This window comes from Macrotis lagotis, chromosome 3 (assembly GCF_037893015.1).
Source record: "Macrotis lagotis isolate mMagLag1 chromosome 3, bilby.v1.9.chrom.fasta, whole genome shotgun sequence".
NCBI classification, from domain to species: Eukaryota; Metazoa; Chordata; class Mammalia; order Peramelemorphia; family Peramelidae; genus Macrotis; species Macrotis lagotis.
The window spans coordinates 86,460,710-86,486,158 of record NC_133660.1 but is presented as its reverse complement, the minus strand read 5'-3'; the positions used below and the strand labels follow the sequence as shown (position 1 = coordinate 86,486,158).

Genomic DNA, 25,449 nt, shown 5'->3' with positions numbered 1-25,449 from the left:
CTTATGGAAAAGGAGATTTCTCTAGTTATTCAAAAATAAACTTTAATAAACTTCAGTAAAGAAGAAAACTAATGAATTTATGGTTAAAATGTAAAAGAAAGATATTTGCTATGGGAAGGTTATAATTGCAATTTGGGTTTTTATAGTTTAAAAATCCATCACAAATCATTTATTAAGAGCCTGCTGTATGTAAAGGACTGTAACTAGATCCCATGAATACAAAATCAAAAATTAAATAACCTCCCAAGTAATTTACATTCTACTGTGGACACAACATTTACAGAGAGAGTTAAATGCAAAGTAATGGAAACTCTAAGCAGTAATAACTGAGTAGATAGATAGACAGACAGACTGATAGATATAGATACAGATATAGATATAGATTAAGATATAGATATTTATATAGATATACAGGATGGACCAAGCTTAAGAAAGACTTGTACAGGAGGTAATACCTGAGCTGCCTTGAAGGTAGCTGTGTTTATTATTCAGCAGCTCTTACTGAATGCTCATAAACCGTTCAGCTTTGTGCAAGGTACTGTGAGGAACTACAAAGAAAATGATGTCTCTAATGAATATTAGAAATACATAAAATATAAACAACAGAAACTTTTCCTAGGCACGTATTCAGTATTCAGTAGAGTTCATCTTCTGTTTCTTTTTCTGCTTATTATTTATTATATTCTGCTTAAGACTCCTTTGTGAGTCTCAAAAAGTTATTGCTAATTTTCTGGCTAAAGATATTTGCTATCAGTATTCTAGTATCTAAATTCTAGAAATTCCTACCAACCTGAAAGGTCTTTAAGTACAGGCATGATGGTGAAATATATGTTTGTCGACCAAGGAACTGCTTCTTTGAATTCAGAAAGGATCATCACCAGACTCAAAAGAGTGGGATAAATGTTCTACCCCGCAATCCTCTGACTTCTGTTAGGTCACAGGACAGCTGTATGTGGAAGGAAGATCCATTTTAAAAAAATCAACCAAGAAATCAAAAGTTGTCCAGCATGAGTTCAAAAACATTATCCAATCCATTCTTGATATTCTGCTCATGTTCATTCATTACTTGAGAATAAATAAATAATAATTAACCTTATAAGTATGCCCCATGCCAAGCTATAATTTATTTCTTAATATATTCAATTTATATTTCAATATATATTCAATATATTGTTTTAAAGTATATCTAATAGATAATTGCCATTTTCCAAATGAGAAATTATTGGAATTGTAAGTAACTTACATGGTTCATGACAGAATAGCTCTCAAACCTATTAAGCTAAGTTTTATTGACTGGAAATATGAAAAACATAGTCCTCCAGTGGAAAACTCATTTTGAATGATGACTTTCACAAGGAATCTTCAAGAGATGGGACTTAGTTAAGCACTTCAACATAAAGTTACTAAACATTCCTTTTGGACTATCCTTGAAATTTAATATTTATTTAATGACAATTTTTATATAATTAAATAGGCTAATTACTTAGCAAAAAAAAGTCCCAATGATCCAACTAAGTGGCCATTGTTAACTATGAAAGCTTAATAAACCATATGGATGAAAAACTTACTCCACTTTGGGAGATTCTTAGGAACAAACTTTAGTTTTATCTCTTTGTCCTTAACAAAAATTCTAAACTAACTACTTTATCAACCTCTTTATACAGATAAAACCCAGATTAAATCTTCTCAATGCCACAGTGCCCTTAGCTAATTCAGTTAAGAGAGGAGACAATAAGACTTCCTAATTCCTCAAAAGAGACAGAGAGGATGAGAAGTGGTAGGATATAGAGGAAAGGCAAGCCCCAGAAGAGTTACACAACTAAGGATGGAGACCTAGGTCAGATCAATGGAATACATTGTAAAATGAGTGGAATACAGGCCAGAGTATTGCCAATACTGCCCCAGATGTCATTACCATAGTAACAACAACAACTAAAAAATCCTATTACTCTACCTTATTTATAGTTCTAATAATCATCAGAGGTTCCCAAATGTAATCCAAATGGATATCTTTCCATTTAATTCCACACCAAACTCAATGCATATAATAAACTGGATCTGGAATGTTTATACTCAGTTGCATATTGCAGACTCATGCACACATATATGTATAATAGAGATATAGATAGATAAATATATATATATGTATATATATATATATATACATACAGCCACAGGGGTGGTAGAAATATGTCACTTGAACCTTTAAGATTCTACCCTAAATCTTCCTTTTAAACACAGCTATACACTGGTCCTACTTATTTTAAACTCTAGAAAGTTTTTGTACTCATAAAGAGGAATAAAAATTTACTAATTACTACTCCAATTCAGGAGTGAAAAGAAATCCTTTATTAAGACAAGGTACCTCCCTTCAAAAGGATAAGATCAGCTATGTTTATCCTCTCATCTTCCTCCTTTTTGCATTCCTGAGCCAGTAGGAAAGATTATGGATCATTATGGACCCTCAACAGAAGGTGAGAAAAAAGAAATGTATGGTATTCAATGCTTGTGTTATGCTCCTTTCCATTGGAAAATCCTTTATAATCATTCTCCATGTATTCTTAGCATTGTTTTACTGTCCAAGGTTTCTTTGAATTTGTTTGTTTTTTTCCCCCTAAACTGTTGCATAGAAGTTATAATGATGACCATGACCAGGAAGTAGAATGGAATGATCAGAACCAACAATAGAGAATTTCAGAAATGTTTCATGATATTGCCCTTCTCCTTAATCCCAATTCCCTTCATCACAGCCACTCCTCTATTCTTTCAGTCTCTAGTTTTGCCTCTTTCCCAATTCTCTAGACTACTTAGCCAAACTTCTCAGGCAGAGTATCTCAATTTTACTGAAGCAGTATTTTCATCCTTTCTTCAATTGTCTAAAAAGAGCACAATCCCTTCCAGGAGTGTCTAATTTATGCACATACCATGGAGTAGTTTATTTGTCTGAATCTAATTCAGATTTACTTTCAGCATTGCTTCATTTTCCCACAAGCCCTTTTTTTGTAAACTGTTATGATGATGTTTTGTACCCATGACTTTGTGGAAAAATAAATTACATGATTAGCATCATAAAATGTGCTCATTATAAAACCATTCTGTGCTAAGGAGGATTTTTAAATAATCTTTATATACTTGGTCATTGCTTTTGTGAGGCAGAGATTAGAGACCCCCCCATGGAATCAGTCCTTTGGAGGCAGAGAAATATCTCCAACTGGAAGACAATTTCAAGACTAAAATGAGACAGAATTCTGCTTTATGGTACCCAGGGGCCTCAGTACACACCACCAAAGATTGGGAGTCATTCCTCTGGTATTTGTTCTTTCCATAGCACTTAGCCCAGATGACATAAAAATATCCATTTGAAGACAATATGCCCCAGAATTGATTTTCTGAAGAAAATATTAAAATGCCTCTAAAATCATTCAGCTCAAAGATAAACAGGAACAGCTGCTAAATGCCTTACAAGCCAGCCTGAGATTCATTCCAATTACCTAGGAAAAAGGTACCTCAGGTGCAACACGACATTTTCAAGTTTCATTTTATGTCTGTTGGATATAAACTGAAGTGCCAATATGATCTTCTTCCAGTTGTTGCTGCCTCTGGGTATGATGGCATTTTTCCTAATTCCCTTTTTTTATTTTATTTTACTTTTTTATTGAGATTCGGCAGCATCAAGAAGGTAGGAAAAATCAGAATATGGTATTCAATGCTAGTGTTAGGGTCCTTTGCATTAGAAAGTCCATTATAATCATACTTTATATATCCTTGGACATGTTTGCTGTCTGGGAGGTTTATTTTTTACCCCTAAAACCTCCCCCCATCCCTTATTTCAGTTTTCCAATATTCTATTAAAAGAAAACTCATATTCTTGAAGTCTACCTCAGAGATCTTCCATTCAAATACTTGCTCTGCTACAGTCTACCTGAGATAATGATAGTGTGCTTACCAAATCTTAAAATAACATATAAATAAGCACTAGCCTTATTACCTTCACCCACATAACCTTCAACAGAGTATTTGATTTCTCCAGCTTACAGTCTCCTCATCTGTTAAAAGAAGAGTTGAGCTACATGATTTCTAAGATCCCTTGTAGCTTTAAATCAATGAACCTGTTAATCAACAAGCAGTGAATGTCCCATCCCCTATGTGCCTGAAACCTTGCAAGGACCTAAGGGTAGAATTTTTAAAATTAAGACATCCTCTGCCCTCATGGAGTTTACATTCTACTGTAGAATGTGAAGGATTTGCTCACAATAAGTAAATATAGAGAGTACAAAATAAGTAACAGTGATTTCAGAAGGGGAGAGTGAATAACAACTAGGGATTTTTTTTTAAAGGGGGGCTTCTTGAAGCCTTTCTCACTGATAGGTGAGGAAGGAATGTATGTAGATTGATGTGAAAAAAGATGTGAAGTCAGGAAACAGACTGTTACATACATGAAAATAACAGCCTACTTTGACTGGAACATAGACTGGGTTCAAGAGGATAATTCATAATTGTAGAAAATATTAATTGGAGCTAAATTATAAAGGTGTTTAAATGTCATACTAATGAACTTATAATTTATTCTAAGGCAATAGGGAACCACTGGAACTTCTTAAGTAGAGGAATAACACAGTGAGACCTTTTCTTTAGGAACATCCATTTGGCAGCTATATGCAAGATGTGATGAAGTAAGGAGAAAGATGGATTCAGAAAGGCCAGTTAAGTTGTCTAATACAATACTTCAGTTAAGAAATGCTGAGGGCCTAAAGGTGATTTGGTATAACTAGAAAAGGGTACATATTCAACTAATATTGAAAGGGTGGGATTAATAAGACCTGGCATAGATTAGATATAGGAAGTGAATGAAACTGCAAAGTTGAGAGAATGTAATTAACTTTGACAAAATTAGAAGAGTTAGAAGGGGTGAGTTTAAGGGGGGAAATGGCAAGTTCTCAGTTCAGAACATGAGAAGTTTGAGATCTCTTGAGAACATCCAAGTTGAGTTGTTCATCAATACTTGAAAATCCTCTGATTCAAACCTATAATTGTATTGATCTTTTGAATGAATACCTATCCTCCCACCACAGTTCTACTTATAAAATGGTAGAACACATTGAATGTTATCGTGAACTTGTCTAAGGATATTTGACATAGGAAGACACACACATATACATATATATATATATATATATATATATATATATATATACACATTTTTCTTTATGGAGGTTGGCTTATGGTCACCATTATCTTCTCATTTCTCCAACATGCCAGAAGAACAAGAAAAGTCAACTTGGAAGAGCATAAGATCACAGAATTGAAAGCTAGAAGGAATGTAAATACTATTATTATTTCCATTTTGCATATGAGAAAACTGAAATTAGAAGAGAAGTATTTGCCCAGAGTCACAGAGTTAGTAGATCTCTGAAACAGGATTTAAAAACATTAAGGGATTCACCTATTTTTTTAGCTAAATTATAGCACTGAAATTTGAGTCTGTCTTTCTATTTCAAATTGATTATTTTCCTCTATATTTTCATAATGATTTTGGCCCTCTGCTTTTAAAAACAATTGCTGGTACAATGATAGGTGAAATTTATATATCATTCTAAGATTTGTGAAGTACTTTATATGCTTGGTCTTATTTAATTTGATCCTCCACAAACCTCTGATGTAGATGCTACTATTATCTCTATTTTGCAGTGAAAAACCTGAAACTTGAAGAGGATGTGATTTACTCACAGTCATAAAACTAGTAAATATTTGAGACAGAATTTAAACTCGTTTCTTACTAACTCCAAGTCTAGTTCTCAAACTAAGAATATCATATATTTATAGAAGAGTAGGTCATATACCATCATGAGTTTCAGATGTCACTCAGATTCTTTCATTGTACAAACTATGAAACCCAACTTTAGAATATTGGGATTGTTTTTTAATTTGAAAGTATCTTAGAGATCATCTAATCCTAATACCTCATTTTGTAACTGAGAAAACTGAAGCTCAGATCTGAAACTTTTCAAGGTTTTGATGTTGTTGTTCTATATTGTCAGTCATGTCTGACAGTTTATGACACTGGATTGTTTTACCATTTTCTTCTTCAGCTCACTTTACAGATGAGAAAACTGAGGCAAACAGAGTTAAGTGACTTGCCAGGGTCACACAGTTAATAAATACCTGAGGTTGCATTTGAACTCGGAGAATGAGTTTTCCTAATGCCAGACCTGTAGCTCTATCCACCATGTCCACCTAGCTGCCCTTGTCCAAACTTACCTTGGTAATAAGAGGGAGAGCTAGAAAGCAAAATTAAAAGTCAGGTACAATGATAAATCTGTTGTAGAGAGAGTTTTGAAGGAGTTTAGCCATTCTCCAAATTCAACTGAATATTGTCTCTCATATTACAATTGTAAGCTCCTTGAGGGCAAGAACTATCTTTTGCCTCTTTTTCTATCCCTAGAGCTTAGCAGAGTATGTAACACATAGTAGGTATTTTATAAATGTTTATTGAATTGAATTGAGCTTAAGAGTCAAAAGTTTTCATTATAAAACTATATTCCTGACAATGAGATTTGAACTGTAACTTTTTCAAATATTTATAGCATTCTTTATTACTATATTTTAAAACAAAATATATTAGATATCCATTAGATTCTAAACAATCAAACTTCACATATTCTTAAAAGTAGGCAAAGAAAGAATAGATATTATTCTTTTTTGTATGTGGGAATTTCACAGGGGCTCTGCAAGGTTCTGGAACTCAGTTTAGTGAGTCAACATCCATAGGTGCATATGGAATATCCTACCATCTTCCACCATGCTGGAAACTTCCATATAAAATAAAAGTGCTTGACATTCCCAAATTTCAAGTTATGAAAATAATGAAATATCACTGAAGAGCTGAAAGTGGGACTCATCCAAAGGGTAATGGAGATGCATGTGGTGGATCTTGTAAACACATGACCAATGGAAACCACCCAGTAAAGGTCAGCAATAGTAATTGACCTTCCTATATTGTATCACTTTATAGCTAGCCTGATATGAAAACTCTTCAAAAATAGCTATATTAGTGACTGAGTGGTGAATATAGAGTCCATCAATGGACCCATTCCTGATGCCTTTTTGTCTTGGTAGAAAATGTCTGTGCTTCTGTGTACATCTAGAATAGGCATGATCATCCTTATGCCATAATAAAGACCCAGTCAGTAAAAAACCCAGTCAGGAACCAAGAAACCAAGCTTTAATTCCTGTTCCATTGGACTACTGTGGTTTGCCTACATGTCAAAATTGAACTGGGGACATACAAATTATATCCAATTCATAGCTGCCTTGACTTACCACTATCCCACTACAAGTTTTTTTTTTTCAGATTTGAAATTAAACTTTAATGATTTCATAGAGTTGAAAGAAATTTGAACAGCTTTCTAGTGAGCACCCTAATGAGAAAACTGATAACTAAGGATGTAAAGTGACTTGCCCAAAGTCACACATGTAATAAGGAACTAATTTTGATTTTGAATCCTGGTTCTCTGATCCTAAGACTGTCTTAACTGAACCACATTGCTCTTCTAATCTTAACTGATCTGACTCCCAAAAAGATAGGGACTAAAAGATATATATAAAATTCTCCATCATTAAGAACTGATCTCAAGGGGGCAGCTAGATGGTGCAGTAGATAGAGCACCAGCCTTGGAGCCAGGAGTACCCGAGTTCAAATCCAGCCTCAGACACTTAATAATTACCTAGCTGTATGGCCTTGGGCAAGCCACTTAATCCCATTGCCTTGCAAAAAAAAAAAAAAAAGACAAAACAGAAGTTGATCTCACAAAATTATACCATTTATTTAAATCAAGACTTTTCTAACTCCAGATTATATTTACTTATTTAAATTTTGGATGATAGGTTTTTAAATGTTTGTCATTTCTTTGTTTTAGAACCCAGCTGATCAGTATTAAATTGGAATTGCATATCTTTCAGAGCAGTTTCCATTCCTGATGGCTGGTAGTGACTTTTTTAACAGGCATTTTACTTGCTTGAAATTCATCTTAGATGACTCACCCAGCCAAAGATTATTAATTATTGGTTGGGCACTGAATGTTTCCAACAATAATTTATGGGAATTATGACCACCGGCTTGCATTACAATTATTCATCTTAAATTTTATGGAACAGTTTGGTTATTATGCTGACAACTATCTCTTACTGAAGTTCATTTTATAGTCAAAATGATTACTGCGATTTGATTCAGCAAACCATTCTGTATATTTATATTCTGGTTTGCAGCTGATGATGAGACATAGGCTACAAAAAATAATGTACCCAAAGCAAGAATACAATTTTAACTCATTTTCATTATAAACTGGTATACAAAATGGACACTACTCATTATTGTTTATATTGTATAATATTCCTGGATGAGTTTGATTTGAGAATAAACCTCTTAGGAGAGGCTGCTAGGTAGTTCAGAGGAGAACTTGTTGAATTTGGAGTCAGGAAGATCTCTTAACTGTTTCAGTCTCAGTTTTCTCACCTATAAAATGAGAATAATAAAAGCACTTACTTCTAGGGTCCTCCAGAGAAGAAAACGAGATGGCATTTGTAAAGCATTTTGTAAAGCCATTATAAAGCTAGCTTTATTTTTGTTATTATTGTTGCCATAATAGTGCTGTGAAAGGGCACTGAATCAGGAGATAGAGGTTGTTGTGATTGTTCAGTCAGTCATCTCAGATTTCATGACCCCATGGAGTTTTCTTGGCAATGGAGATTCAGAGGGCCTGAGTTCAAATCCCACATTTGCCACTTATTTCATCTGACTTTCAACAAATCCTCATCTGTAAGAGAGTTTGTACTATACCTCTCAGATCCCTTGCAGTCCTAAATCTATGATTTTATAATCCTTCTTCATAGGGGAAAGGGACTGCAGGTATGGAACTCTGCATATTCTGTAGAACTCAGTTTATATGTTGATCAGTTTTGCTAAGAATACTTCTTTTCTTAATTCTTTCTCATAAGTAAGGGGAGATATATATTTATAAATGAATGTGACAAAAGCAAAATATATGTTTAAATATATATTTTTATATATATATATATATATACATATATATATTTTAATGGTACTGAAAAATATTTGTGTTATCAGAAGGAAAGCTTTTTTGGGTAAGGTTAAAAATTTCAGCAAGAAATATATTTTAAAATATTGCAACACTGTAGTCAGCTCTACTTTCAGAAGAACAACATATGGTAGTCAGGAAATATGTGTCAGAAATATGAACACAGTCTTTCAGAACAGACATGTTATTTGACAAGCATAACAGCAGGTACTCTTTTCCAGAGACCCACATTTTCACCCAAGAAGCCAAACATTCCCATTCTACTGTGCTATGATTTGGTTGTTTCTACTGGAGAAATAAGGTTAGGTTAGGGTTCAAGGGAACACTCATTGTAATAGGTGAACTGGTAGAAAACCCTGGCTATGTTCCAATATGAGACTTGACAAGTCAACATTGTAGTCACACAGATTTAAACCCCAAGTCCTTTATGAGGCTGGTGCATAAACAGACTCATGGGATAAAGGAAGCCTAAGCAACCATGTGTTTCTTGGTCTGACATTTCCTAAAAGGCCAGATCCAGTTTCAGCCTCACAACTTAAGAAATGGTATGGATGGTCTAAGTAGCACTTATGGCTTGACCTGAAGAGAAGAAGGTTTCTTCAAGTATCATATTCTCAAAGAGTGTGAATGATTCTCTACCTTAGAGTGATAATATGTTGTCCAGCTACAAATTAGTTTCAAATTCAAACTTCAAATGACATGATTTGAGTGTACTCTGAGGAAAACTTTCCTTGCAATGAAAGTTTTTTTTAAGATACTAAAATGAGTTATTAAGGGATGCTTTCTCTCTTTATAAAATATTAAGGTAATCTTTTGATACTTAGTATTCTGAAATTATTAAAATATAAGCTACTTAAAAAGTTAGGGTTACAGTATATGATACTATAATTTCATGGGTTTTTAAAAATACATAAAAAGTATATTAATATATTTAGCCCAGAAAATAATTAATGTACACCACACACACTTATTATTGGTCTAGATTTGTGATTTCATCAGTATGGTAGTTCCTTTCATTGGCACAAAACTATATAACTTGTCTTAGAGAGGTTCCTAAAAGGCAGAGAGGTGTATTTATAACGTACCTATTATGTGACAAAGCACTATGCACGCACTTAACTTGCCCAGAATTACACAGCTAGAATGTGGCATTTGCAAGACTTGAACCCAGTTTTCCCCAACTCCAAGGTCAGTCTCTTCTGCTGTTGTTCCATGACTGAGAGTTCTGGAAAGCCAAATTAAAGTTGAGGGCTATCCAAAGGGCAGTAGAGACATGTAAGAAGGACATGAAGAGATTGACTCATCTTGTCAATTATAGACAGTGAAGGAGGGGAAGCATTAGGATGTCATTAAAGAGGCAGATGGAAAGAAATGATTGGGTCATGAAGTGAGAACAAAAGATAGCTGAAGGACAACCCATGTGCTCCATTAGTATCTATGTTATTTATTCAAAGGAAAAATCCAAGTTTGACTGATAACTTCCCTATGAAGCATCAACAGGTATGAAGACATGGACAAGTACCACACAAGATGGAAAGAAATGGAGGGTTATGTTGAACAAGTACCAAAATGATGAAGTATGTGTACCGCATAATTAAGATGATTGTTATCAAATCCCTTTTCTTCAGTTGGAAATTTGGCTAGAGAGGGACTGACTGCAACCTGAGGTAAACAGTCAATGGTTTCAGAATTGATTGATGATGGTCTGTTGAGAGCACTATAGAAGTGTTCAGACCATCCCTTCATGATCTGTCCTTATCACTAATGAATGTGATTCCAACAGCACTAAGTTGTTAAAATGCATCAGACATCTTTGGCCCAAAAATAGTGTTTATATGCTTCCCTAAAATTATATTTTAGGGAGAACTCACACAAGGCAAAGAAGTCATACAGGACACTCTCAAAGTCTCTTTGAAGAACTTTGGAATTGATTGTGTGACCCTGGCACAGGACTGTTCAGCATGGCATGCCCTCATCAGAGAAGCTGCTGTGCTCTATGAACAAGAATACCAAAGCAGCTCAAAAGAAATACAAAATGCATAAATTTAGAGAATCTACCCCAAATATTCACATGGACTATTTGTGCCTGACCTGTGGTGTAACGCATTCTGAACTCATACAAGTCTGATCAGCCACAGTCAAAAACACCCATAACTAGACTAACACAAAGATGTCATTTTTGTCCTCTTCGAGAACAAAGGAAAACAACCAACCAGCTAACATGAAATTCCTTCCAGCTCTAACAATTTATGATACTTCAAAAGGAGTTCTTAACCTGGAATTCGGGAATGTATTTATTTTCTCTTTTATTATCTGGATAAATATATTCCTTCTGTAATTTTCTGAATCTTAGTTTAAGCATTTAAAATCATGATTCTGAAAAGGAGTCTGTAGGCTTCACTAGACTGCCAAGGGGTCCATGACACAAAGAAAAAAATTCAGAACCCTACTTTGTAGCCTCTTTTACTTTTTGAAAATAGTATTTTCACTCAGGTTTTTTCCCTTTTTTTAATGCTGTTTAACTTTAATTCACTTGTATGACCCATTCCAAGTATTCTTCAAAAACAGATGGGTACAAGAATTATGTGGAAGCCAACTAAGGGTCATGTTTACCCAAGTGTATGCTGGAGATCTACCCAGGTTCCTATCTCTGAATCTTCATCTCTCCCTAGGCTATGGAGTTGGGAATACAGTAAGGTTTGAGGAAGAGTGTCACACAGCATTGCTCATCTTTATAAGGGAGGTTCAGTGCTATCAAGATTGGGTCAATAATAGGTTCCAAAAGGTATATGAAAAGACACTAACTAGATGTCCAATAAATTATGCTACATTTGTAATCTTATGTGCATGCCTTGGTCTCCCAAAATTGTTGTCAACTCCTTGCCAAATACAAACTATGCACCAGGGAAAAAATTAAGAATGTCATCAAAGAATAAGATGATTGGAAAAGAGCTGATCCTATCCTTCCCATCAAAAGGATTCCTTATGTTGAAAAGTACTAGTGTGCCAAGAAAACCCTTAGAGGAGGACATGACTGAAAACCAGTTCCACAAGTATACATAGGGCATTTTACTAAGAATTTTCTACAAGCATTATTTTATTTGATAAATACTTATTAAATTCAAATAAATATCATTGCTAGTACTTTTATACACACTGATGGACTCAAATTAGCATTCATGAATCTCAAAAGTAGGAGAATATGGAACCTTTATGCTATTCTGACCCCTAAATGTAATGAGACCTGCTAAAGCTACATTAGCAGTTCTAAATAAATATAAAACCCACCCGCTACTACTTCTTTAGCCTCAGAGAACTGTAAAGGGAAGGAATAACATAAGCATTTCTACTGAAATTAACTCTCACATAAGCCAGGAAAAACAAAACTTCAATGTAGGAATTGAATCAGTTATACATTCTCAGACAATTCCTGGAATTTCATGACCTCTTATGGTCCTGTTTATAAGTTACATGATGTTCAGGTTGGTCATTCTGTATCTTGAAACCAATAAACATTATTGAACCATTTGCCATACATTACGGCAATATTTGTTGATTTCAAGATCCTCTTTCCATTTCATTTTGTTTTCTGGACTACCATAAAAGTTGAATATACCCCAAGAATTTCTGAACTGATCAGGATAGATTAATGGCTATATATTAGATAGGCATGAACCAAGGCAAGCAACCCTGTCATCCGTGGATCCAGGTTAGTGTTCTCAAAACCAAAGGAGGTTTTTCATTATATGTATAAGTAATGCAGAAAATAAGATAACTTATGTGAATCTCAGGAATGTAGTCTATCCCCAAAGTAGTTTTAGGAAGATCTCTCCAGATTTGATTCAGCCTAAGATTTCTAAATGATACCTAAGGATGGCCTTGTCTGATTTTTCATATTAGTTAAAGGGATTTTAGAGGAGTTTAAGATTAATCCCCAGAGAAAAGCAATACTGCTATGTCCATCACCCTCAAAGATCCTCTAAGCTATTGTTTGTCACATAGCTAGAAGTTCTTTTGTATTATCTTTATCCAAACCTATAGCCAGGTATAATTTTAAGGTACTAAGGTATACCTTAGAAGTTCACCCCACAGCTAAGCAGTGCCAAAAACAATTCTACTGAATTCCATTGAGATTCCCCTGACAAAGAAATTGCATCTGGTAATTTATGTGGGATGTCAGATTTCAAACCTTCTTGTGTATACATTGAATAATGAAAATCTAGTACCATGAGGGGATGAAACATTTATGAGCCTGGATTAATTCAGAAATGGGTGTCAATTTTTTTGTTATATTTAGCATACTGGATGCTTTCAGTGAATTGCAAACTGATGACATTGGAATTGATTCAAACAAGCTCTCCACCCTTTTTGTTGTTGGCCCAGATATTTTCAAAAACAATTCCTTATGAAGGAAATGATACACTTAATAATTAATGGTCTTAGCCAGATAAAGCACTAGAGTTATAAGCAATTTTGCCAAACCCATAAATTATCTCCACAGATACATTTGGTTGACTCATGGTTGTTCGATTCTATTTGTCATGCAAATAGCATTCAAACCATGTCTGTTTGAATTATAGGGTAGATTTATAATTTTTCAAAATCATCTTTAATAACCTATTTCAATTTAATTTTTAAGCAGTTAACATAATCTATCACCTGTGTATTCTTTATGCTTATCTGGATATGCCTATACTCATTCATAGAACTAATTATGGAATATGGATTCTGGTAGCCCTCAAAGTAGCCTGCCCACAGAATTTGGAGACTGATGATTTGTAACAATCATCCAAAAAGGTTCTGACATGTTCAGACTTTCCAGAGACTGCTCTAGATGTCACATTTAACAACAGAATCCAGCTCAACAAATAAAGTCAAGTCAACAAACATTTATTAAGCCTTTGTGGTAGACTCTGTGCTAAGAGGGACAGATATAAAAAAAAAGTCCACATCTTCACAGTCTAATGAGGAAGACAGAATGTAATAAATGGAGAGAGAGAGAGAGAGAGAGAGAGAGAGAGAGAGAGAGAGAGAGAGAGAAATAAGACAGACAGATAGACAGAGAGAGAGAGAGACAGAGACAGAGAGAGAAATTTGATATAGATATAGACACATAGTGAATGTGTGTGTATGGCCTCCTGAAGAAGGATGGCTTTCACCTGAGTCTTGAAAGAAATCAAGGAAGCTAAGAGATGGAGGTAAGGAATGTTACCATACATTAGTGATAGCAAGTGGAAGATACTAGAGATGAAGTGAGCGTAAAATGAATAGCAAATAGGTCAAAATTACTGGAGTGTTCAAGCACAATTTCAGATTGTCAAAGCCCCTGTGCTAGGTAGGTACTCTACAGGCACCCTAGATTTGAATATGATAACATCCTTCCCTTCAGAAAGTTTGCAGTCTAACAGAAGTGGAATTACTTAACTGTAATCCAAGTTAGACTATGAGGTTATAAAGGCAAGTAAAATATTATTCCAATAACTCCATTATTAAAATATATTCTAAAACTATTCTCAAAGAGAAAAAATCTAGCCTTCCACCAAAAAAAACCAACTCAGAGTTATTTCTAATTGTAAAATGATAAATATTCAAAGACATCTAAATGTACAACAGTGGGGAATTAGTTATCTCAATTGTAATGTTATTACAATATTGAGTATTGTAATGTAGCTAATATCAATAATTATGAAACATTTGTAAAATAGTGAAAATTTAAAAAAGAAAAGAGTTCATGCTAATTAATACCATATGAAGGGAAACTGATGGAAATGAATGGACAAGCAGAAATAGAGACTTAGAAAGCATGACATTTTATGCATTAAAATTCATTCATCTGTAAGTAGTTGCAAAGTCACATTAATGGTTACATTGATGTTTAAGATTAAATTTAAATACAATTTAATAGTAAGATAATAAATCATTACTTTTAAAAGCTGCTTCAGGAATTTGGAGAAAGGAGAAATCATATTTGAAAAGATATGAGAGAAAGTATGGAATACTGCAAAGGTTAAAGAATCAGGATTTCAGGGCAGCTGACACAGTGGATAAAACACTGGCCCTGGAGTCAGGAGTACCTGAGTTCAAATCCAGCCTCACACTTAATAATTACCTAGTTGTGTGGCCTTGGGCAATCCACCTAATCCCATTGCCTTGCAAAAAAAAAAAATTAGGATTTCAATCCAACTACAATATACCCTAACTATGTGACTTCAGCAAATCACTCAACCTGTGAGTCTCATTTTACTAACCTGCAAATTAAGAGATCATCATATTGATACCATCTAAAATATTTATTATTGTAAAGAAATAAATTTGTAAATTTTAAATTACTATACAAATATGAAATACTATTATTATCTAACTAAGAGAATCAGGGACAGATTCATGAAGGAAATGGTATTCAGGTTAGCTCTTGATGAATGGATAGAATTCAGTCATTCATTAAACAATTAATACCTCATATGCAAGACACTGTACTTGGCTGGGAATACAATGGTCATATTGAAGTATATACAAAATAGAAACAAGGTGATGAGTAGTGGGTGAGTTCTAGCACTTGGAAGGAAGGATAGGAGATGTTTCATATAGAAGATGGGTATTCAGGGTAAATTTTGAAATAAACTAGGAATTCTAAGAGGTGATAAAGAAGAGTAATCACATTTCAAAAATGGATTGGGCGGCTAGGTGGCACAGTGGATAAAGCACCAGCCTTGGAGTCAGGAGTACCTGGGTTCAAATCCAGTCTCAGACACTTAATAATTACCTAGCTGTGTGGCCTTGGGCAAGCCACTTAACCCCATTTGCCTTGCAAAAAAAAACCTTAAAAAAATGGATTAGTGATGTAAAGGCACAGGGAGGGAAATTTATATTAAATATTTATGAAAATGATAAGAATACCATGACTTGACCATCTAATACTTGAAAGGTAATAGTTTATAATAAGGCTGAAAAGGTAAGTTGGGGCAGATCATGAAGAGCTTTAAATGGCAGGTCTTAAATTCTCTCAAAGGTAATATGGAGCCACTGGAGTCAACTGAGTAATAGAAGGATGCAGTCAGATCTATGTTTAAAAATAATGTTTGACAAACGTGTGGAAGATAGATAGCAGTAGGGGGCATGGGGAACATCTAACCCACCCTCAAAATTATTTGTTCTGGCACTGCCAAGGCAACTGCAGATTGGTCTTGAAATTCAAAAAATCTAGGAGTTTTTAAGGGATGAATTAATTAAATATTTGATAAATAGTAGGCTAATTTTTAAGGTAATAATTTTTATATTAATGACCTGCTAATGATTTATAAATATCCAATTGACCCTTGGCAGAAAAAAGTTTCCTCTCACTGGAGTAGGGGAAGACTTGAGATAAGGGAACCAAAGAAAAGATGATTTCAATAGTGAAGACAGCCTCAGCTAGGGTGTTGACTGTACTGGTGGAAAAAAGAAAGGACAAACATGAGAACCATTTTGCAGGTAGAAATGACAGACATTGGTAAGTAATTGATCCATGGTGTTTGAAAAAGTGGTGAGTTGAGCATGCCATTGAGGTAATAAAACCTGAGGGACCAGAAAGCTGATGATGCCAAATAAGAGTAGGTGGAGAGTAGTCTAAACTGAAGGAACAGCAATAGTGAAAGTGAAGAGTCAGGAAAACATAAAGGGCATCTGGGAATTAGTGGTTGGGCTGGAAGGTTTAATCTGTGTAGTGTCAGAGATAATCAGAGGCAAAATGTCAAAGGTAGGTTAGGATCAGAATCTAAAGAACCTTAAATGTCAGGCTAAGGAATTTAAACTTAATTCAAGGAGCATTGGGAAGTCATAGAAGATTTTTGAGTAAGGGAGTGGTATGATCAACTTTGGATAAGATTGACTTATCTCTATCAGAATCAAATTCAATAGAATTGAGCTGTGAAGGGAAGGTGTGTAGGCTGCAATCATTGTCCTAGATCATCAAAATATAGCAGACATGCTAAGTCAGGGATTCATTACTAAAATGTTTCTATATCTCAGCTCCATCATTCCAATTGTAGCAGCAACTGGAGAAAGGAAAAAGACAGGGATGTTCAACAGCATTTCCTACCTTACCATTCATGAAGTTGGGGTGGGGAGAGAAGTAAGGAAGGAAAGAGGGAGAAAAGAAGGAAGGGAAAGAGAAGAGGGAAGGAAGAAAAGAAAGCAGAAAAGGAAGTAAGGAGGGAGGAGAGAGGGGAACAAGGAAATAAGCATTTGTTAATCATTTAATGGGTTCCAAGCACTAGTACAAATCCAAGCAAAAGGAAAGGTAATCTCTGCACTCAAGGAGTTTAATTACTAATACGGAAAGACGTCAACCTAAAAGGTTGATGAAAATGAAGGGAGGAAAGAAATGATGTTGAAGTCTAAAATATTAGAAATATAGCCAGGAAGGGAATGAAGAAGGCAGGGTAGTCTGGGCCCTCTTACAAAATGGATGCTCTAAAAGAAACTCACCAATAGGAGGGGAGGGAGGAATTTGTGGAAGGTCTTCTTGGGGTTTTCAGGGCAAAGAAGCCCAAGACACTGAAGGAAGCTACCAGATGAGACAATAGAGGCATAGAAACAAGTGAGTTGGTGTCAGATTGAGGGAAGATATATTTTAACTGTGAAATGGAATGCTTCTGAAAATATTATGTTAAGTATTAATGTGTTCATTTGTACTATTTATGTCAGCTATCTAGGCTAGAATTTCTCTATTTTCACATGTAATTCTGAGAGGGCAATTATAATTCTGATGCTAATCTCTGCACAAACCAAAAACTGGAAAGTCACAGTAAAATGTTTGGTAGCATAGTTTAGTAAAATAGAGCATTGCATTTGGAATTAAAAGACCTGGATTAAAGTCTCAGCTCTGATCCAGACTGGCTGTATTACCTTGGCCAAATCTCTGAGTCTCAGTTCATAAAATAGTAATATTTGCATTTCCTACTTCACAGGGTTATCATGATAAGAAATGAAAATATGAATATAAAAATGCTTTCTAACAACAAAATATAATGGTAAAATAATTCATGACTTGACAGAGTATTCATTATCAGATCAAAAGAATTTAGATAATCTCAAAATTAGAGGTGATGATTATATGGTACTATGATTATGCAAGAACAAGGTAAACAGTCATTATTATTGTTATTGTCATTATTTTAAATGTTTTTTCATCAAAACAAATATATGAGGGGAAAAGTTTAGATAACTTGTCTGGTGATCTATTGAATTAGGAATTTTAGCACTGTGCTGATACTTCTTTTTCAGTGCTTGCAGGACTAGTATAAAAATCCCATCTCCTTCTTTCAAGTAATCATGTATCACCAAAGGATTTGTAGTTGTAGAGACAATGCTTTGGGATTTTTCATAAATCCTATTTCTTATTGGCCATCTTCCTTTCTGAAATTCATTGTTATCTTTTGGGTGTTTTTGTTTTGTTTTGTTTTCCCACCTTAGGTTTGGATGTGTGGAGGAGGAATGTTTGACGTTCCATGTTCTAGAGTTGGTCATATCTACAGGAAGTACGTCCCTTATAAAGTTCCATCTGGGACCAGCTTGGCAAGAGTGAGTAAATGGGTTCTAGAACAGTTTTGGTTTGAAATTAGTGATGTCCTTAAAAGCAGGCAGTCACCTACATATGTAATATGAATAGAAATGTAGCAGTTCCCTCATTAAAAATCTCAATCCTTTATTTGTCATTCCATTATTCCTTTGACTATTAGGGTTTTTTAGGATTTAGAAATTCACTTTAACCACTGGCAGTTGGATCAGATGACATTCTGTCATCAAACACTTTAGTAAACTGGTAAAGAATGGTAGACAGAATAGCCAGAAAGTTGGGGTTGGGAGACAGATAGAAGGTAGGACACCAAAAACCAAATCTAGTCCTTTTGCATAGTACTGCCTTAGAGCTGGCCCTGATTGAAATATTTTGTTTGGTGTCATAATTCTGTCAGGTTGCCCCCTTTTTCTAAGGAGTTAGCACTAAGTAACTTTTTTAAAGAGCTGTTTTTCTCACCTCAGAACCATGTGCTCTTGGCTTTTTTGGTCCATAAATGGTGTACAAATAGTAAAAACATTTTAAGTGACAAAGTTGAGATCCCAATAATTGTGACCCCCATCCTAAGACTTTCATATTCTTTTGGTTTTCCCCAAATGCCTTCCAGATACCCTTCTATTTGATTAGGATTATGCCCTATTTCATTCTGATACAAAATATTCTTGCTACTATTAAGATTTGATAATATCAGAAACCCATTCTTTGGTTTCCTTTTGGAATAAAAGTATCATTCAAGGAGAGGTAAAATCACGGTATGATACTGAAGTTGCTATTTACTGACTTCTGCTCTGAATTCAGAACCAGGATCACAAGTTCACGTCATAGATCTCTCCTAGAATCCTTAGACTTTTTTTGTCTTATCATAGGCTTGCTTTCAGGCATAATAAAAGCAACAATGACTTCATGCAACTATTGGGGGTGTCCTATTAAGGTTTCACAGATACCAACCACCCTGGCCTTCTATCCCTTTTTCTACTACACAAGGGAGCCACCTAGAACAATAAACTTTTGATGCCACAGAGTTGATGAGATAGACTTTTTTGAAGTCTCAACTCTCAAACAGGACCACAGAGTGACATCTTCACTGACCCAATCTAATGACTTAAATGAAAGTTCTAGTTCAGATAGTCAGAAGAATCTCTCACCTGCCCCACAAAGAATATTGAATTTCTAATCAGAGATACTGAGTTCAAATCCAGAGTCTGCTACTAAATAGTTATGTAATCTTTGACTAGTCACTTTCTCATTTGTAAGGCAGCTAAGTGGTACTGTGGAAAGAACAGCCACCCTGGAGTCAGGAGTCTTGAGTGCAAATCCAACCTCAACTTACTGGTTGTGTGACCCTGGGCAAATCCCTTAACCCTGCTTGCCTTAGTTCTTCATCTGTTAAATGAGATGGAGCGGTAAAGGACAAATCACTCCAATATCTCTTCCAACAATCCAAAATGGGATCATAAAGAATTGAACGATAACTGTAACCATCCCAACTTTCTCATTCAATAGAATTCTTAATACCTTTCCATAAATTCTCCACAGAAGTTCAATATTCCTCCTTAATTTTTCTCTTCCCTAAGATCATAGAGCTAGAACCATGATGGATCTAAAAGACCATCTCAATCAGATGAGGAAACTGAGACTTACTGAGGTAAAGTGACCTTTTAATATTTAATGGATATCTGTCTAGCACCAACTGTCCATCTATTATCTCTTGTTCACACTACATGAATGTCTATACCCTGCTACTTATCTGTCCACAGTGATGCAGGTCATAAGATATAATAAAAATAAAGCTGGATTTGGAATCAGAGAACATGAGTTCATAGCCTATCTCAGCTACTCATTCTATCTGACTTTGAGTAAGTCAGATTTAAGTTATCTGAGCTTAATTCCTCCCCTGCAGTTCTAATGCAATCATATTATGCTTTTCATATCTCTTATTGTGGGTCTGTCATTGTTGGAAATATGTTGCAAACTCTTTATGCCTATCATTTATTTCTCCATTGCCCTTTAGGTCTTCCAAAATTCGTATTTTTCCCAGGTCACAGTGTCCAGTGATTTATAGTCATATAGCATCACTGAAAGAATATTGCTTTTAAAAAAAAAAAGAAGTGCCACTGCAGGCACTGTGTAGTTTTCCAGATCTATTACAATCCACTCTCCTCCTATTTGCTTCTGAACTCAGTTCCTTTTCTGTCTGCATTTAACCCTGCTTAAGTTTTAGGTACTAATGCACAAGATTTAGGCTAACTCAATGGAGTAATCATCTAATGACATCACAATCTATAGTCTTCCTCCACTTAATTTTTCAGTTGTGAATTAGAGATCACATAAATTCTAATATTACTACTCATCAAAATTTAGTGGAATCAAAAAGTTTGGGGCATTATAAATGGTCATTGGAACTGAACATTTTTCTGGGAAGAACTAAAATTGTCATTAATTGCATGCTTTTGCCTTATCCATCCTCTTTGTGGGAGATTTCCTACAAATATTTACCTTTTAAAATTGTTTCAATGATTCCTCTTCACTGAAACAGTACCCATACTAAGGAATTTAGAGTACATACTCTTATGAATGTAAGATGAGTAGGATTGCCAATCTTTCAGGATTTGATCAGTAACAGTATTCTAGGGTGTTATGTTATACTGTTTTTGTAGTTGTTCTTGTTTTGATTTTGGAAACTTGAAACACAAGATTGGAAATAGTAATATTATTCCTCTGACAGAAAAAAATTCTTCAATCATTAGAAAATCCAGAATGTTATGATGCACACTAATATCACTATTAATAAACAATACTCAAGATGTGATGAAATAATTGAGATAGCTTAGGGTGGGACAGAGAAAAGAACATAGATAGGGACTATCTCCATGATTCAGAGCTCCAAGTAAGGAATGTCAATACCTTCTCTATAATGATAAATTTTAGATAGTTGCCTTGGACTTTGAAAAGTTAAGGGACCTGTCTCAGTTCCAACAGATTTTAGTAAAAGAGCAAGAATTTATATCTTCCTGGCTCCAAGATTATACCAGGTTGCCTCCCATAATCTATTTTTAAGATGATGTTGAGGCAGCAAGGTGGCACAGTGGGTAAAGTGCTAGGCCTGAAGTCAGGAAGATTCATCTTCCTAAGGTCAAATCCAGCCTCAGACACTTACTAGCTGTGTGACCCTGGACAAGTCCCTTAACCCTGTTTGTCTCAGTTCTTCCTCTGCAAAATGAACTGGAGAAGGAAATGACAAACTAATCCAATATCTCTGCCAAGAAAATCCCAACTGGGGTCAGAAAGAGTCAGATACAACTGAAAAAAAAATGAACAACAAAAGAGGTATAATTATGTGGTTGATAAAGAGATGATAGATAGATAGATAGATAGATAGATAGATAGATAGATAGATAGATAGATGATAGATGCATGGATATATATATATATACTGTATATATATATATATATGTGTGTGTGTGTATGTGTGTGTGTGTGTGTGTGTGTATGAATATGAACATTCTCACCTTGTTCCATTTTAACCAAAGTGATATATTTGCAAGGTAATTAATAAGAGGTCAGTGATGTAAGATGTGGTTAAAGGTATCAAAACATAGCATGAAACATCCAGAGATTCTAACTGCAAGAGGTTTAGAACCTGTCCAGTACTCATCTAGAAGGGTTTTTTTATTAAAACTTTTATTTATTCTTGAGGGAAGAATTAAGAATTATTCAAAAACCATCAAGTGACTGGAAATTAGGACTGAGAACTCTTACTCCCAGGCAAAAAAAAAAAAAAAAAAAATATATATATATATATATATATATATATATATATATATATCAGTATTTATTCAAATGGAAAAAATTCCATAATCCTGAATTTTAATCTTTTCCATTTAAACTTTACTTGGGGGCTCATTTTTATTTTCAAAAATGCTAAAGCAATCAGAAAATCATAAATATTGAAGCTCACCTGTCGCTCTAGGGAATGCTTTATGAATCATGAATCTTTTTTAATAAAAAAGTATATTAAAATGAAAAATGATAGTGATATTTTAAGGAACTTTTCTTTTTTACTTCCCTGAAATACTCTGCATCATTATTCAGGTCTCAAACATGATACTTTAGTCTTTGGAAAAGACAGAAATCCAGGACTCCATCCCTGATTGTCTATGTGTGGTCATGTTCTGTCCATTTGTGCCAAGAAATGAAGAAGTCACAGCTTTATGCAAATATTTTGAATATTATTTTGTGTTGATTTTACAAAAAAAAAGACTCAACTGAAGTCAAACATCTATTGTCTACCATTTAGCAAGTTATAAGCCCTGAGGCAAATTGTTTCATTTCTTTTAATCTCCATTTCTTCATCTGTAAAACAACAGAGAAAAGATGACTGTGGAAAGCATGATAGCAGTTTTCAAGTATTTCAAGGCTTGTCATTTGGGAGGGTAGTTAAACTCCTTAAATTTGATCCTAGAAGGCAGAATTAGAACCAATAAGACAAAATTATGCATATTTACTCAATATAAGAAAAATCTTCACAACCATGAAAGCTGTCAAAAAACTAAAAAGATCAAGACTGATTGCTGTAAATAGGTCTAGAATGAAGTACTACCCTAAGGGGCATGGAAACAGTAAGAACTTCCATCAGCAGTACAGGGAAACAAGGCTACAGGAGGGCATGCTAGTAAAACAAAGGGGAGAGTTGAATACCAAGGGACACAGCTCCCAATCATGGTAGATTCTTTTTGAACAGTTGCCCAAGAAATCCTGGAGGACATCCAGCAACCATCCCTGGAGGATAAAATTAGTCCCAATAAGGGAAGTCGTTTTTTTTTTTTTATTTTGTTTTGTTTTTGTTCTTAGTAACAATATTTGCCTTGAACAGGAGCAAGTGATCCAAACTGGAGACCCTCCAGTATGAGGTAGGGTCAAGGATTTCTAAAAGACATTTTCGTTCAGACATTCATTGAACTATGTGTTCCCTAACTCCCAACTCTGAAATTCTGTAGCCCTGTGATTCTTAAAATAGATTAATGATAGCTACACAATGCTTTTCACAGTTCTACATTGAGGATCAAATGAAATAATGTATATAAAAGTGCCTTTATAGACTGTAAAGCATTGGTATCTGTTATGTTTGCAATATTATTTGATATCATTTATATAGAGACTTAAGAATGGTCAAGTATTTTACAAATTTTTTCCACAGTTGATCCTCATAATAACCCTGGCAAGTAGTTGCTATTTTCACATCAATTTTGCAAATTAGAAGACTGAGATTGAGAGATATCAAAGTGATTTGTCTAAGGTCACAAAATTCACATGTGTCTAAGTATTTGAAATAACATCTTCTTGACATCAAAACAGATACTTTAGTCACTGTCTCCTATATAAAAGAAAGACTAAAATATGCTTATTTTTAAAAGCATAAGTAGCTCATCCACCATCCTCAAGAAGGCATAATGGTAATAAACATTTCAATTAAGAAAATATTTATAGAACATTTATTAATCATAACAGGTACTATGGGATAAGAGTAAAAATATGAGCTTTCCTGCAATTCATTTGGGGGGAACAAGAGTTGAATGTTTAGAGGCAATTGTTGTTCATTTGTTTCAGTCATTTCCTGTTCTTCATGACTTCATTTGGGATTCTCTTGGCAGAGATATTGGAGTGATTCACCATTTCTTTTTCTAGCTCATTTGAAAGACGAAGAAATTGAGGCAAATGGGGTTAACTGGCTTTTATCAGGATCGCATAGCTAGTAATGGTCTGAAATAGAATTTAAACTCCAGAAGAGAAGTCTTCCTGACTATAGGCCCAGCACTCCATCCCCTACACCATCCCTGAGAAACAATAGAAAGCAACAAATAAAAAAACACTAAAATGTATTAGACAGTCAAATTATTAGACAGTCAATTTAAAAAAAAAATCCATTGAGCGCCTACAGTAGAGTGCCAAGCCTGGAGTCAGGATGATTCATCTTCCTGAGTTCAAATCCAGCCTTAGACACTAACTAATTGGGTGACCCTGGGCAAATAAGTTTGCCACAATTTCCTCATGTGTAGAATAAACCAGAAAAGAAAATGGCAAACCATCTTTGCCAAGAAAGTCCAAATAGAGTCATGAAGAGTTGGAGTCAATTGAAACAACTGAACAAATGGGGTGGCTAGGTGGCGTAGTGGATAAAGCACCGGACTTAGAGTCAGGAGGACCTGGATTCAAATCCAGTCTTAGACACTTAATAATTACCTAGCTGTGTGGCCTTGGGCAAGCCACTTAACCCATTTGCCTTGCAAAAAATAAAAATAAAACCTAAAAATAAAACAAAACAAAAAAAAAGAAACAACTGAACAACAAATATTACATTTTAAAACTAAATCAATATGTGGCACATAGGAATCACATATTCAGAGTACAGTTTAGTGGCTCTCAGTTCTATTTGAGTTTTACAACACTGCTCTAGAACATTGGGTTGAATCTAATAAAATGAAATTCAATTCATTTAAATGTAAAATATTACAATTGGGTACAAAAAAATCAACTTTACAAGTGAGGACAGGATGGAAAGAAGAAGGTGGCATCTTCAATTGTTTTGACAAAAGTCAATGAAGTTTAGTAAACTGCAATCTCAGTCACATGACAATCAAAAAACAAATCAGATCATGAGCAATGTGGAGAGGGGCTTGGCTTCCAGGAATAGGAAGATGGTCCCACTGTACTCTACATTAATCAGATCTCAACTGAAGTACTGTGTTCTGCTCTGGACACCATTGTTGCTTCTCCTTCTTTCTGGAAGAAGACCATGCA

At 34.7% G+C, this 25,449-nt stretch overlaps 1 protein-coding gene across 1 annotated transcript in view; it reads left to right on the top strand.

Annotated features, from left to right (window-relative positions):
- GALNTL6 (polypeptide N-acetylgalactosaminyltransferase like 6) overlaps window positions 1–25,449 on the top strand; it is a 1,756,803-nt gene that overhangs the window by 1,625,252 nt on the left and 106,102 nt on the right. Inside the window, exon 8 of the mRNA XM_074228966.1 lies at window positions 18,549–18,656. Within this exon, the coding sequence (XP_074085067.1) occupies window positions 18,549–18,656 (108 nt within the window). The remainder of the gene's footprint in view (window positions 1–18,548; window positions 18,657–25,449) is intronic.